Genomic DNA, 16,855 nt, shown 5'->3' with positions numbered 1-16,855 from the left:
AGTCTTAACATTTGAAATTAGAACATATTACTAGGTCTAAAGTTACTAAACTGAAAAAGTAACCAGTATGACTTATTACCATGGGCTGTTAATTCAATGTATCATTAAATACTATCAAGCTGCCTAATCCCTAATGTTCTTAGATTTTTTTTTGTTTTTTGATCTTCAAATAAAGAGTTCCTTCAGTAAGACTGTTCACTGAGCAGATGTTTACTGAGTATCTACCAAGTGCCAGGCTCATGCCAAATGCTATGCCAGGCACTAGAGACATGCTAGTTAAAGGACTGGTGGGGCCAGGCACGGTGGCTCATGCCTATAATCCCAGCACTTTGGGAGGCAGACACGGGACGATCACTTGAACCCGGAAGTTCACAGCCAGCCTGGGCAACCCAGCAATTCCCCATCTCTATAAAAAAGAAAATTTAAACCACACAATGAATGAATGGATAGTGGGGCTCCCCAACTCCCAGAGCTCACATTTTAATGGAGATGTACAACATTAAACACGCTTAGATCAAGTTGGCACCATATAACTTGCTCGTTCTTTTAAAAAATAAGACTTGAATTATATAATTCAACAATAATCAAGTACTTAGTTATAAGTAAGCAGCTTCTCTCCTCCAGCCCAAAAGGAGGAACAAGGAATGGAGAGGAGAAAGGACAGGAAGAGATAGGGTAAGGTGAGTAGGAGAGAGTGGAGGGAGGGAGAGATAAAGGGAAAGGCTGAGACAGACATCCAACGGGAGCATCTGATTTCCTAGACTGAGCCACACCCCTGGTTTATCCCAGCTACAAACACTGGGGAAAATCCATTATACTTAAATTGGGTTTCCTTTTTTTTTTTTTTTTTTTTTTTTTTGAGATGGAGTCTCGCTCTGTTCCCCAGGCTGGAGTGAAGTGGCACAATCTCGGCTCACCGCAACCTCCGCCTCCTGGGTTCAAGTGATTCTCCTGCCTCAGCCTCCCGAGTAGCTGGGACTACAGGCATGCGCCACCATGCCCAGCTAATTTTTGTGTTTTTAGTAGAAATGGGGTTTCACCATGTTGGCCAGGCTAGTCTCGAACTCCTGACTTCATGATCTGCCTACCTCGGCCTCCCAAAGTACTGGGATTACAGGCGTGAGCCACTGCGCCCGGCTGTCACTTATAACCAAGAACACTTATGAATACAAATTAAAGAAGTTCATGTTTAAAACACTTCATGCCATGTATACATACAATATATATTTGCTAAATGAATGTATGAAATGTTAGCATCTATTGAGCACTATGTTACATCTCCAGCTGTGATATGTGCTTTGTACACAGTATGTTACTTAATTCACTCAATTGCCTTATGAGGTGGGTGCCAAAACCATCTGAGTAGTTTAAGAGAGAAAATTGAGGCATGGAGGTTATTTAATAATTGCCTAAGATCACATGCTCAGTAAAGAGGAATGCCAGAACACAAAACTCAAGACTGACACAAAAACCTGTGCTGGTAAGTACTACACAACACTGATCAAAAGATCTAATGAGAAAGCCTTGAACTAACATGTATCTATCCTGAATAATTGGATACTTCTTAACTGCTACACAGTATTTTAACAAAATCTGAGTTTACTGAATGAAATTTAACCATGTCCAAAATGCTACAACCCATTCTTAATTTTCTAAAAACCTTCAGGAAAACCTTTCCTGATTTTAGACCTTTTCACAGCTTAAAACACATCCTCTTACACCTCGTCTCCCTCATTCTCTACAGAGTAAATCTGAAAGTTTCTTATTCATTTTGTTTGTACCCAGTCTGGGAAAGGAAGACTCAAGGTACCATCTGAATTCTGTATCCTCCAGCAGTTAACCTTACTCACACAAGAGGCTTGGAAAGGAGAATCACATTTTTTTTTAATCACTGAAACTCCTATTCTATTATAAATACATACACTATGGAAAGTTCAGACTTCAACTACTATGACTAAAAAAAAAATTATTTTCATGGTTATTAAAATAATAGTAATTATGAGTATTTGTATAATACTTTACAGTTTACAAAGCACTTTTATACACAGTATATACCTGGACCCTCCTAGATGTCCTTTAAGTAGACAGAGAATAAATCATGCCTCCATTTGGCAGTGAAAGAAACTCCTGATGAAAGGAAAGTAGTGATCTGCCCTAAGTCATTCCCAGTAAGTGACAGATTTGGATTTTAAAACAGGACTTCTGGCTCCAAAGTTCATATTCATTCCAAGAAAATAATACTTTACCACTGACTGTCAAAGCAGTTCTCTATCCGCTTACTCTAAGGATACTTTTCCCCTAAACCTTCAAGCCAGAAGTGTTCAAATAAATCATCAGCTGCTTTGAAGTCTCCTCAGTACAAACCTGTGTTCATGAACACTTACTCCGCAAACCTGCCACACACGGTGGCTAGAAATGTATGTCTCAGAGCTTCCACCTGGAGCCGTACATATCTATGTATAGCAACTCAGGAAACTTAGTATTCTTAATAGTTACCTTTTAGGCTTTTTTTTTTTTTTTTTTTTTTTTAAGACAGTGTCTCCCTCTGTTGTCCAGGCTGGAATGCAGCGGCACCACCTCAGCTCACTGCAGCCTTGACCTCCCCGGGTTCAGGTGATCCTCTCACCTCAGCCTTCCGAGCAGCTGGGGCTACAGGCGTGAGTCACTATGACCGGCTAATTTTTGTATTCTTGTTTGTAGAAAGAGTTTTGCCATGTTGCCCAGGCTGGTCTTGAACTCCTGGGCTCAAGTGATCCGCCTAGCTTGGCCCCCCAAAGAGCTAGGATTATAGGTATGAGCAACCGCACCTGGCCTAGACAAGAATCTTTTTTATTAAATGTTTCCTTGCCTGCCCTTAAACAGATTGATCCAAAATAATTTAACACTCTCCTGATTCAATACAAGAATTCTTTACAGGGCATCGATCCTATAGCCAGGCCCCGTGTGTTAAGTGCGGATGATTCACGCCTGTAATCCCAGCACTTTGGGAAGGTGAGACGGGGAGTTCATCTGAGGTCAGGAGTTTGAGACCAGCCTGGCCAACATGGTGAAACTCCATCTCTACTAAAAATACAAAAATCAGCCAGGCGTGGTGGTGCACACCTGTAATCCCAGTTACTCGGAAGGCTGAGGCAGGAGAATCACTTGAATCCGCGAGGCAGAGGTTGCAGTGAGCTGAGATTGCACTACCGCACTCGAGCCTGGGCAACAGAGTAAGACCCTTCTCGAAAAAATAAATAAATAGAAATAAAAAATTTAAAAAATTCGCTGGGTGTGGCAGCTCATGCCTGTAATCCTACCACTTTGAGAGGCCAAGGTGGGCAGACTGCCCGAGCTCAGGAGTTCAAGACCAGCCTGGGCAACACAGGGAAACCCTGTCTCTACTGAAATACAAAAAATTAGCTGGGCCTGTAATCCCAGCTACTCAGGTGGCTAAGGCACGATAATTGCTTGAACCCGGGAAGCGGAGGTTGCAGTGAGCCAAGATGGCACCATTGCACTCCAGCCTGGGCAATAGAGCAAGACTTCACCTAAAAAAAAAAATTAAAATAAAATAAAAATAATTAGAGGAGGATGAACTAGAAGATCATGAAGACTATTTGAAACTACACCGAGGAAGTCAACTCTTCACTTCTAACTACCTCCCACATACCTAATCCAACAAATGCTCAAAGAAGTAAAGACTCCTAACAAATTCTTGAGCCTAAATTATCTACCAATTCATGGCTCACAAAATGGACTACAGGCAACTTTACATATACAGTCGTGTATCACTTAATAACAGAGATACTTTCTGAGAAATTTGTTGTAAGGCAATTTCGCCATTGTGTGAACATCATGGAGTGGACTTACACAAATCTAGATGGTGGATCTACTACAGACCTAGGCTATATGGCATAGCTTATTGCTTCTAGGATACAAATCTGTACTGTACTAAATATTGTAGGCAATTTTAACACAAAGTACTTATCTACAAAGTATTTATGTAGCTAAACATATCTAAACATGGAAAAGGAGTTTTCCAATTGCATTGTAAACTCAGGATGACCATTGTATATGCGGTCCATCATTGATCTAAACGTTGTTATACAGTGCATGACTGTACAAATTACCACGGGGTTTATGGTTCCCAAGCACAAACCCAGACAGAAGACAATTAATTATTACGGTCAAAAACTTCCTTACAGCTCACATAAATCTGAATCCACCAAATCAAAGAACAAAATCCTCTTCAATATGTGCCTGATGCCCAAATTTCAAAACTCCAAAGCAAATGAATATTAACGAGTAACTTGCCAAGACTTGGGCTCTCCAAAGTGGAGATAATTAATGCTATAGAGGTCCATGTCCTCGGTGTGCCATGCGAACGTGGTCTTCCACATGCCAAAATATAGATACGGGGTATTTACACCCTCAATAGAAATGCCACACTCTTCTTCAACCACATCCAAGACTGTATTCAGGCGAGCTATGTTCCATTCATCCACACCCTGGAATGACAGAGAAAAAGAGAGAGAGAAATCAAATCTTACCAAACCATGAAATATAGCATTTACTGATCAAACCACTATCCACCAAAATCATTACACTGTATATTCTAATTCACTGAAAATTGAAAAATAAAACAATCCCTATTCATGAGCCACATACATATATCCATTATTATTAGTCAAAGATTACTACCAACATAATGGGGTTCCATATAACTATTTGGTAGAAATTTATAACAAATAGCTTCCTGATACCAAATGGAAATGAAAGTTACAGCCCCACTCCCCAGTGGCTGTCAGCAAAAAATTAAGCAGATGATCTGGCATGGGCTTTCCCTCTTTGGCACACTTTTTTGTTTTGGGGGTTTTTAGATTTGGGTTTTCTTGAGATTTTTTTGCACATTAGTTTAGAGGTAATATTCACCATCACATATCACATCAAGAAACCAATAGCAAAATATGACTTCTGTTATCCTTCTCCTATCCCCATCCATTCAATCTTAGCATGTAATACACTGTTTCCTCAAAATTCCACTCTAATTATTGGAAAAACTTTTGGCAGTATCCACTGATCACTGTGCTTCTACTAATGCTTCAACTAAATATTAACCTCTTACGTTAGTGGAAAAATTTAAACACACAATGCCTACTAAAAATACTTATCCAAACTTTGGTAAAATTGCTGGAATAATGTAGTTTTATAACAGTAACCCAATACGGATGGTGATGGCAGAGCAAGGGAAGGTTAGAGTCACTACTATAAGAGTTAAGGTGACAGGAAAAGATTCTGGTTTGATTAGAACTTAACAATCTTTTTTCCTCCCCCGAGACAAAGTCTCACTCTGTCGCCCAGGCTGGAGTGCAGTGGTGCAATCTTGGCTCACTGCAACCTCTACCTCCCAGGTTTGACCAATTCTCATGCCTCAGCCTCCCACACAGCTGGAACTACAGGTGCAGGCCACCACACCCAGCTAATGTTTTATATTTTTAGTAGAGACAGGAGTTTCACCATGTTGCCTAGGCTGGTGTTGAACTCCTAGCCTCAAGTGACCCACCCGCCAAGGCCTCCCAAAGTGCTGGGATTACAAGCATGAGCCACTGCACCCAGCCAATCACTTATGAATTCACTACAGTTCACAACTGCTTAGAAGTTTTTACAAACTATACATTTCTCCCATATATTTTTATCAAATTCTAAATAACAGAGACTAGGCACATTCCTATGTAATCACGGGGAAACTGAAATGCCTTTAAAGCCATTCCAACCTTTTCGTGCTAATGCACTATTAGAGAAGGGCATTGGCCGGGTGCAGTGGCTCATGCCTGTAATTCCAGCACTTTGGGAGGCTGAGGAAAGCAGATCACTTGAGCCTAGGAGCTCAAGACAAGCCTGGGCAACATGGCGAGACCCCATGTCTATTTTAAAAATAAAAACTAAAAGAAGGGTATTATATTAATCTATGTCTACCAAAGGTTGTCCTCTCCAACAACTATACCAATGGCTTCACATACGACCACTTCTAACATTTCCTGAACACACTAAAAGCTTTTAGAGTTGTTCTGTTTTCATTTTGGTCTTTAAATGATTTTCTAATTAGTGTGCTAATCTTACTTTCTAAAGCTTTGGGGTTAAAAAAACTATTGATGAAGCAGCTAATGAAACTCTGACTCAGGTAACATAATTGAACATGCCAAAGGACATAATTTAATTCCCAAATTCTCTTAAGTAGCCACTCTGTCTACAACTTAAGCCGCACGCTGAGAAGCTTGTTATTTGAAACTGGTCAAAGTATCCGTTTAGAGAAGATCCTAGGTTCCGACTTTTGAGACCTCATAAAACTTCAATCACATTATGTAAAATATTTTATCTCACTCTATTTATAGTGATGCAATCTCTTAACTCTAGTCCAATCAGACTTCAGTCCAATCACCCTAATAATAGAGTTCTATTTAAAAGTCATTACTGAAGCAATGAATCTGAAGTAATAAATGAGCACCATATTATAGGAACCATTTTTAAACTAAATGAGCTTGCAAATTTAGACACAAACTATTTCTCTAAAAGTTCTACATATAGAGACATCTAAGTTTTATTTCTGACTGCCACTATCTTTTAAAAATAACCAAGGTTGAATCCCTTGACATCCCAGACCCATGGTATAAGGGGAAGAGGGTAGAGATCAAATAGTGCTGGACAAAAAGACCTAGATTATAACCTCAGCTCTGCAGGTCACTGAGGAGAAAGTCACAGAGCTTTTCTGAGCATCAAGTCTTTCTTCATGGAAACACAAGGGTTCTTGCACCCTCCTAGAGTTGCTCGGAGCAGTAAATAAGCTAAATGAAAATAAACTTTTATAAAATAAAATTTAATTCTTAGAACTGATATAATAAATATCACCACTATTCTCTAGCAAATCTTACTGGAAAGTCTCCCAAAAACAAGTCAAGCATGTCAGAAGTGATATTTAATAAAATGTGTTTAAGTTCACTACTGAAGTTCTCCCCGTTAATGGACAAATAGCATATTTGCAGCAGTTTCTTCTCAGCAAGGCAAAGTTGCTGAAAAGTAATTTCTTTTGCTAAAATAAAAAGTCTCATAATTTCAATTAAGCAGTTGTACAAATATTAATAATAACCAACAGAGAGAGATAAATCTTATTGCTTCAAAATTCACCAATTTTTGTTCTCTACTATTAAACTAGTTAGCTGACTCCAAAAACAGGCTCCACAAAGGCTCTTCTGAAGAGCACCAGGTCTGTCTCATATACTTAGACCAAAAACACACCTAGTTATCATTAAGTGTTATACCATATGCTACCTCATTACACTATACACACTTGCATGCTACATTTATTCTAAACAATCCTATAAAATGGGTAATGTTATTCCCAAATGAACAAATGAAAAAATTAATTCTCCTAGCTAGAAGTAGGTGGTAGTGATTAACCTAAATCTATCTGACTCCCGGACCTTCCTTTTTAAAGGTTTACGCTTTAGTTCTGATCCTTTTGAAATACGACATATCATCCTCTTCTCTCAGCATCACTGTCAACAAAGATCTAAGGTTCAGGAGCAGCAAACACGTGAAGCTGCTGCATTCTTCTCACCAGCGGCAGAGCCACTCTACACAAACGTCAGCAAGGCTTATACCGCAGACTGCTTCACTTGAGAGCGCGTGACAGGAATGATTTAGCATAAAAGCAGTCTCCACACCCCAGCTACAAACAAGCCCCACAATGACAAGTGAGAATCTGCCGAACTGTTCAAAGCTTAATTCCATCAGGCTTCAGGAGAAAGGCTGCACACCAGCCCAAGTTCACAGACAAAAGTCTCCTCCTGGATTCTGTCTCCCTCAAATTAAACTCTCCCACACATGTTCAGCAGGCACATGAGCAATATTCATAACTCACCTGACTTCCAGTGGGCTGACTGGAGTCCTAGGCCTAGGAGTTCATGTCCCCTGGCCCCTTGTTCCTTTCACGCCAATTACCCAGTTGGAGCCTGTCCTGCCCCATTCCTTTATGTACCCTGCATCTGTTTTCTAAAACAACTCACAATTGGACCATGATTTGTGCACATAGGTGTAACTGAGAACTTTATCAGGGATATTCCCTTTCAATCAGTGATAGTATCTTCCTCCTATCAGGAATCAGACAGCAGTTTAAAAGTATTCCTAGGCCAGGCACAGTGGTTCATGCCTGTAATCCCAACACTTTCAGAGGCCAAGGCAGGAGAATCACTTGAGCCAGGAGTTCAAGACCACCCTGGGCAACATAGTGAGACCCTGTCTCTACAAAAAATTTTAAAATTAGCCAGGTGTGGTGCCTTGCACCTGTAATCCCAGCTACACGGAAGGCTGAGGAAGGAGGATCAATTGAACCCAGGAGGTCGAGGCTGGAGTGAGCCAGTAATTGCGCCACTGCACTCCTGCCTGGGTGACAGAGAAAGATCCTGTCTCAATCAATCAATCAATCAATCAATCAATGCATTCCTAAATCTTCAATGTCTCAAGCAGGCCATCCTGGACTCTCTCCAGTGACTGCACTCAGTTATTGCAAAACTAAAGGGAACAATGCAGCAACATGCCATGTTAGAAACCTTGAGAAACAATGAGCCATTTCCACCTACACAAAGTAATAATGCAAAAATCACAGCAGCTCAATTTTTCCCAAAATATTTCCACTGCAACATTAGAAATATGGGTCCTAGATTGGGCGCGGTGGCTCATGCCTGTAATCCCAGCACTTTGGGAGGCCGAGGCAGGCGGATCACCTGAGGTCGGGAGTTCAAGACCAGCCTGACCAACATGGTGAAACCCCATCTCTACTAAAAATACAAAAATTAGCCCAGCGTGGTGGTGCGCACCTGTAATCCAGCTACTCAGGAGGCTGAGGCAGTAGAATCACTTGAACCTGGGAGGCGGAGGTTGTGGTGAGCAGAGATCATGCCACTGCACTTCAGCCTGGGCAACAAAGCAGGACTCCGTGTCAAAAAAAAAAAAGAAATATCAGTCCTATCAGATGCCGAGACCAAAAAAGTTTGTCCTCTTTGACTCCAGCTCTCAGACAGTCACAGTGCTGACAGACCCCCCACAAAGACACCCATAAGGAAACCTGTGTAACTCTGCTTAACTCTGCATTTCCCAAAAATCATTTGACCATGGAAGCTTGTTTGTATAACACATTTACATCATGTAAAACAGTGCTGTGTGGGACAACATATTAAAGGAAGCATTATGATAGGCAGTTCCCTAAACATTGTAGTGCAAATGCAAGTCAGTAAAACAAAAAATTACTGTGACCACATCAGAGATGCATTTCAGAACCCGGGGTGTGTGAAGGGGTGGCTGGAGTATGGTCACATTTATTGTCAAAATACACATATTTAATTTGATTATGTCACCTAAAAACAAAAAGAGACAGTGTAAATTACAAGCAATTAAAACAACAAAAGATATTTGTAAATGAAGATAATCTAAAGGATTAAAACTAGGAAGACAAAAGAGAAGACTCAAACTTTATAAAACTATAAAATGTACTGAAAAACAGAGAATAAGCTTTTTTTAAAGTATGTAAAAATGATGGTTTATGCCCGTAATACCAACACTTTGGGAGGCTGAGGCAGGAGGATCACTTGAGCCCAAGAGTTTAAGACCATCCTGGGCAATACAGAGAGAGACCTCATCTCTACCGAATATTTTAAAAAGTAGCCGGGTGTGGTGACACATGCCACAGGCCCCAGCTACTCAGGAGGTGGCTGAGGAGGGAGTTGAGGCTGCAGTGAGCCACGACTGTGACCCTGCACTCCAGCCTAGGAAACAGAGTAAGATGTCTCAAAAAGAAAAAGATGGCATATTCATCAAATACTACAAAAGGTGTTTTTTTTTAGACAAAAAATAGATTATTAGTAAACTTTTGACAACCGTGTCACTGCTGCACTCACCCAGCAAACAGTAAAATGGAATGAAGAATTTCAATCTGAAAGAGTAACCCAGTGTCAGAATAGCACCGTGCTGCACTGGAATCAAAAGTTCTCCAACCAAATGGTGGCTCCACCACGAACCAATTATAGGATCTGATGGTTTCTCAATGGCCTTTCATGGCAAAGCTGTGCCCAGGGTTCGATGCTGCAAACTGGGCCACAAGAGGACTGTGGCTACCTTGAAAGGACCACAGGAAAAGTCCAATCTTTCACTGAAATTGTTTTCAAGAAAATACATCCTTCCTAGCAGAAGTAGAAAAAGCCCTACGGCTTCCCAACAGGACATAAATCCACACATGCCTACCTTATAGGACAGCTGTAAAGACAGGGTTGCAAAACACAAGTAAAAATATTTTGAAAAATTGCTTAACTAAAATTTTCGGGTTTTTTTCCCTAAAATTCAGTGTATTTATTTGGACATATGGATGTTCCTTGTGTTCTTGGTCACATATTAACGGAACTGGCACTTTGGCTGCAAGAACAAATAAAAAACATCATAAATCCAACTGGTCTTTGATTTGGGTCTAGGTTAATAACTCAAGAACCATTCAGCAATAATGGCTTGAAACATTTATATATCCTATGAAACTGCAATTAGTTAAGAGGCTGTTGATTTTAATAACTGTGACACCAGTAAAGAAGTGAGGGGAGAACTGTTAACTCGGGATGCCAAATTCAGAGCAAAGTATCTATTATTTCCTTCTCACTTTTGCAGTATCTATAAAGGGGGGGGAGAATTACATGAATAATATTAAATAAAAGTGCATACAGAACTGAGAAATAATTTCATGGAATTTGCCACTTAGTTCAATAAAATGCTTGTAAAGAAAATAACCATTTATGGCAAAAGACTAGTTACACTGTTGCTGTTTAGAACATGAGAGCAAAATGAGTAACAATCAAATTCTCTGGTTTAAACTTTATTGTCTTAAAACACGTTATTCTGTAAATTGACATCTATGCCTTGAAAATTCAAGGCAGAAAGTAAAATCATTTAGAAAGCCAGGAATTCCATCAATACATCCAGACAGATGTTTGCCTGTAGTTTTTGTTATCCAAAACCTTTTTTCCACACGTCGCACAGATGCCTTTTTTGTAAGCACAGCCCTGGCAGTAATGAGAACCTGGTTGGTACACAGAACTTTTACAAATTCTGCAAGTGGAGAACTTATTCTTTCCATATGGATCAAATCTTGCTTTTTTTGAAGTCAAAGCTTTATTTTCATTCAGCTTTCTCCCACCACTTTCTGTGGTATTCCTAGCACCATCTTTCCATGTATCTGGAGTGGTAACAGTACCAAGTTTCTTTTCACATTTTTCGCACACCATCCTTCCCCACGATGGTTCCCCTACCCACAACAGCCTAAAATTTTTATTTTAAAAGATAGGGAGACGGTTCAGACCACAGCTTTTTTGAGGGGCATCTCAACGGATTCACAGTCCATTCCACCTCAAAGAGGGCAGTCAGTATCCTGTTCCAAAGAGCACAGCAGGAGGCCGGGCACAGTGGCTCATGCCTGTAATCCCAGCACTTTGGGAGGCAGAGATGGGAGGATCACCTGAGGTCAGGAGTTCAAGACCAGTCTGGGCAATATGGTAAAACCCCATCTCTATAAAAATACAAAAATTAGCCAGGCATGGTGGCACACGCCTGTAATCCCAGCTACCTGGGAGGCTGAGGCACAAGAATCACTTGAACCCAGGAGGCGGAAGTTATATATAGTAAGCCAAGACTGTACCACTACACTGCAGCCTGGCCAACAGAGCGAGACTCTGTCTCCAAAAAAAGAAAACAAAAAACAAAGAGTACAAGAGCACAGCAGGAAGTGGAGAGCTCAGTAATAAAGCAGGAATTACAAACTCAGGTGCCCAAAGAGCCAGGCAGGTAACAGCAATTAGTGAAGGCAGCCAGGTGTATATTAAAAATGGTGGGTATGGGGGGTGATGTGTATTTGGAGACAACATACTATCCTGTCTAAAGGAGACAGCCATTACTCAGTCACTGGGAATGCTGCCAGATTTTCTGATTTTTTTTAAGCCCCAAATCCCAATTTTATGTGACATTAACCAACTTTTAAAAACATGTGGATCAGGCCAGGCGCAGTAGCTCACGTCTGTAATCCCAGCACTTTGGGACCCCAAGGCGGACGGATCACTTGGGGTCAGTTCTAGACTACCCTAGTCAACATGGTGAAACTCCATCTCTACTAAAAATAAAAAAAAAATTAGCCAGGTATGGTGGTGTGGGCCTATAATCCTAGCTACTCAGGAGACTGAGACAAGAGAATCACTTGAACCCAGGAGGCGGAGATTGCAGTGAGCCGAGATCACATGGTACTGCATTACAGCCTGGATGACAGAGCGAGACTCCGTCTCAAAAAAAAAAGAAAAAAAGAAATGTGGATAAAAGCAAATAAATCTGTGGCCAAATCTGCAAAAAATGTAGCAGGCATTAAAGAATCCATACTTATTACAGCAATTTTAAAAGAATAAAGGAAGGAGGAGTTTTGGAGACAGGCTATAAATATGAAGTTAGTGGTTTTGAGCTTACTACTTTAAAGTGAATCACATATTTGTCCAATACTAAACAGCTGTATCAGTTACTCCATAAACGTGTCCAGTAACTGAAGCGAGACTGTACAAGTGGCAGGAACCTAACAGGAATCCACTCTACGCGCATGTTTTATCTCTCCGTTCCATAACCAATATGCAAATGGCCAAAGAAAAAAGGCAAAATAAAAGCCTGAGCAATAATGAAAACTGAATAACCAGCACCAGGATAAGTGGGATCTAGCACAGTCCTAAACAAAACTGTATAACTTCTTAAGAGGAGTCTCTGTGAGGCAGCAGAATGGCAGGGAGGGTCTGCTAGAACTTAGACATTCGCCAGGCACAGGTGACAATTCTGTGAAGTGCACCAAAGATGGCCTGATAATGCATTCTGCTTTGTCCACCAAGTGGAATAGCTATAGTCACTTGCCCATAAACCTGAGAAACTGCTATAATATCAACACGGTCACTGTGAAAGAAGCCCTGGATGACTACGGAAACACTTCCAACCGAGCACACAAAACGTGTGTTCTTCACTCTGGCAATATTTTAGGGGCTGCTTTCTCCTTTGTTGTACATAAAAGCATAGCTGGCTACAGAAAAATTGATAAACTGACATATATGATTATTACTAATATTTGTATGGTACTTTCCATATAATAGAAGAGAAAAAGTCTATATGAATCTTGTTCCCCAAAATTAGGTTAAAACCACTAACCTGTCACTCTCTTAAGTCTTTCCACATCTTCACAGTTATCACTCTATATTCCACCCTCAACAACATCATTCCCATTTCCTGCTGTCACCCTCAGCACCTTCAATATTAGCCTCATGGGGCTGATTTCCAAACAAAGCTAGGAGCCCCCATCTTCCTCTTGAGTTTCAGTGCCACAGAGCCAACTCCAAACCGGGCCAATAATGACCAACAAAAATTTTTGAAATGCAAGAATTCACAGGGGGAACTACCACTTCATTAGAAAATCCAATTATTAAAAAAAGAAGATCTGCTACCTGGATTCTGTAAGAATCTGAGAAAATACTGAAAGAACCTGTTAAAGATTCTCAAGTTTCCAGGTCTACCCCGTAACTCAAATGAAGTCATCAAAAAGAATATACAAATGGACAGGACTACAGTCTTTCTTCCACTACAAAAATGCCCATCACCAAGTAACATTTAGATGTGCTCTTGGTCTTTCCAAGGGCTGACATAGCTAGCACCCAATTAAATTACCTATCTCAAAGCTTGCTAACTGTAGAGCTGGGGACATGTCTTCTACCTAACAACATGGCATGCTCCACCATCTCACACAGAATAACTGGAAAGAAACAAGAGGTGGCATAACCATCATGCTAGGAAAACAAAAGCAAAACACCATCTCATTTTACAGATGAAAGGAAGGTGTCCAGTCAGTAACTTACAGGACTCCTTGTTTGAAAATTAGAACCAAGGGCTGGACACGGTGACTCATGCCTGTAACCCCAGCGCTTTGGGAGGCCAAAGAGGGGGGGCAGATCACAACATCAGGAGTTTGAGACCAGCCTGGCCAATATGGTGAAAGCCCGTCTCTACTAAAAATACAAAAATTAGCCAGGCATGGTGGCAGACGCCTGTCGTTCCAACTACTAGGGAGGCTGAGGCAGGAGAATCACTTGAACCCAGGAGGCAGAGGGTGCAGTGAGCCGAGATTGAGTCACTGCACTCCAGCCTGGGTGATAAAGCAAGACTGTCTCAAAAAAAAAAAAGAAAGAAAAAGAGAAAATTAGAACACAGGCCAAAGTGCAGTGGCTCATGCCTGTAATCCTAGCATTTCAGGAGGCCAAGGCAGGCAGATCACTTGAGCCCAGCAGATCAAGACCAGCCAAGACAACATAGCAAAACCCCATTTCTATGAAATATACAATAATCAGGTGGGCATGGTGGCACACGCCTGTAGTCCTAGCTACTCAGGAGGCTGAGGTGGGAAGAGCACCTAAGCCTGGGAGGTCAAGGCTGCAGTGAGCCATGACTGTGCCAGTGCACTCCAGCCTGGGTGACAGAGGGAGACCCTGTCAAAAAAAAAAAAGGAAATTAGAACAGAGCAGTTAGTCTCCTCAACAGCAAATGTATTGTCTGTCCAGTACATCATAACTCTTTGTAAACAATCCCTTCATAAATACTGGTATTGGTCTCATTTTTATATTTCAGCATTGTGACACGGCATTTCTCATTAACACATTACTGTGCAGCTTTTTTTTTTTTCTTTCATTTTTTAGCGAGGAGGGGAGGGATGGAGTCTCACTCTGTCAGCCAGGCTGGAGTGCAATGGCATGATCTCTGCTCACTGCAACCTCCACCTCCCGGGTTCAAGCAATTCTCCTGCCCTCAGCCTCCTGAGTAGCTGGGATTATAGGCACATGCCACCAGATCCAGCTAATTTCTGTTTGTTTTAGTAGGGACAGGGTTTCACCATGTTGGCCAGGCTGATCTCCTGACCTCAAGTGATCCTCCTGCCTCGGCCTCCCAAAGTGCTGAGATTATAGGCACAAGCCACCGTGCCCAGCCACATTTCTTAATTTTTTCTTTTTTTTTTTGAGACAGAGTCTCGCTCTGTTGCCCAGGCTGGAGTGCAGTGGCGCAATCTCGGCTCACTGAAAGCTCTGCCTCCCGGGTTCACGTCATTCTCCTGCCTCAGCCTCCCAACTAGCTGGGACTACAGGCGCCTGTCACCACGCCCGGCTAATTTTCTGTATTTTTAGTAGAGACAGGGTTTCACCATGTTAGCCAGGATGGTCTCAATCTCCTGACCTCATGATCCGCCCGCCTCGGCCTTCCAAAGTGCTGGGATTACAGGTGTGAGCCACCGCACCCAGCCATTTCTTGATTTTTAAGGGTAAAAACACTTAAAATTTTTAAATAAAAAATACTCATTTTTAAGAATTTTAAAAAGACAAATTTGGCCAGGCGTGGTGGCTCACGCTTGTAAACCCATATCATTTTGGGAGGCCAAGGCAGGAGGACTGCTTGAGCCCAAGAGTTTTTGTTGTTGTTGTTGTTGTTGTTGTTGTTTTGAGATGGAGTCTCGCTCTGTCACCCAGGTTGGAGTGCAGTGGCGTGATCTCAGCTCACTGCAAGCTCCGCCTCCTAGGTTCACGCCATTCTCCTGCCTCAGCCTCCCAAGTAGCTGGGACTACAAGTACCCACCACCACGCCCGGCTAATTTTTTGTATTTTTAGTAGAGATGGGGTGAGCCCAAGAGTTCAAAACCACCCTGGGTAACAATAGTGGGACCCTATCTCTACCAGGGGAAAAAAAAAAAAAAATTGTCCAAAAAAAAAAAAAATAGCCAGGCGTAGTGGCACGTGCCTGTAGTCCCAGCTACTAGGGAAGCTGAGGTGGGGGAATGGTTTGAGCCCAGGAGGTCACGGCTGCAGGGAGCAATGATGGTGCTACTGCACTCTAGCGTGGGTAACAAAATGAGACCCTGTGTCAAAGGGAAAACAACAGACAAATTTATGCCTTTCTTCATTTGACTTGTATTATCCCGTTTTGGGACGCTTATCCAAGCCCAGACTAGAAGACTGTGTCTTTAAAGAAAAGACCATCCACCAAACTCTACTACTGTGCTGGCAACTTAAAGCTAGGCTAATATAAAATACTGCCACAAATTCATACAGCTGGAACAAGCCCTTGAAGTTTCAAAGGTAACGTGCATGGAGAAAAAAATAAAATTTGGTTAGTTCTTTAAAGATTTCAAAATTCAGTCCATTTCACACCACAATGTGTAGTCTTTTCTCCATAAAAGAAAATAGCCTTCTAATACCTAAATTGAAAGCTGTGGTCTACACTTTAAAATAGACTGAGGATTTCCCTGGATCTTTACACAGTAAGATTAGGCTCATATGGAGTACATTTTGCTTATAGTTAATTACAATGTTTGACATAGCTTTTTTGCTGCTTCTTTTTTATAAATGTTTTATATTCCCTAAATCTGTATTTTAAAATGAAACTATTTTCCCTTTTGCATTTTTATACATCAAATACCTACGATTTTACAGCAGTGCTTTGTGTTCTAGAATTCTCAACAATAACCATCATATAGCAAGTTTTGAAAGAAACAAAATAATTCTGCAGTGAAAGTGTCACAAAAAAAGATAAAGGCAAATATGAGTGCAAAAAGGACAGAGAAAAAAGGGGGAAAATGTCCAGTCAAATAAAATGTCCAGTCAAATGCAAAGAGCTTGAGACTCCCACCTTGAGTCTAGACTACTGAGAGTGTGAAGTTAATGGAGTTTCCTGGTTCCAGGCAATCCTCTTGGGAGAAAAGAATCATACATTTAGATCCAGAATTATTCCA

General features: G+C 41.2%; 1 protein-coding gene and 1 pseudogene across 6 annotated transcripts in view; both read right to left on the bottom strand.

Moving 5' to 3' along the window:
- The window catches only part of LOC105489137 (lysine demethylase 4C), a 416,176-nt gene that overhangs the window by 315,976 nt on the left and 83,345 nt on the right, over positions 1-16,855 (bottom strand). For 5 of the 6 annotated variants that reach the window (XR_011612551.1, XR_011612550.1, XM_071077763.1 and 2 more), the window contains exon 5: positions 4,297-4,490. The exons of the other annotated variant lie outside the window; for it this stretch is intronic. Coding sequence is in view for 3 of the 5 variants with exons in the window: in XM_071077763.1 (XP_070933864.1) it covers positions 4,297-4,490 (194 nt within the window). In the remaining 2 variants the exon portion in view is untranslated. The remainder of the gene's footprint in view (positions 1-4,296; positions 4,491-16,855) is intronic. 6 annotated transcript variants of the gene reach the window in all.
- LOC139358134 (cysteine-rich PDZ-binding protein pseudogene) lies at positions 10,971-11,331 on the bottom strand (annotated as a pseudogene).

Source organism: Macaca nemestrina, chromosome 14 (genome assembly GCF_043159975.1).
Source record: "Macaca nemestrina isolate mMacNem1 chromosome 14, mMacNem.hap1, whole genome shotgun sequence".
NCBI lineage: Eukaryota > Metazoa > Chordata > Mammalia > Primates > Cercopithecidae > Macaca > Macaca nemestrina.
Note: the sequence above shows the minus strand (reverse complement) of the source record. Positions and strands in the feature narration are given on the sequence as shown.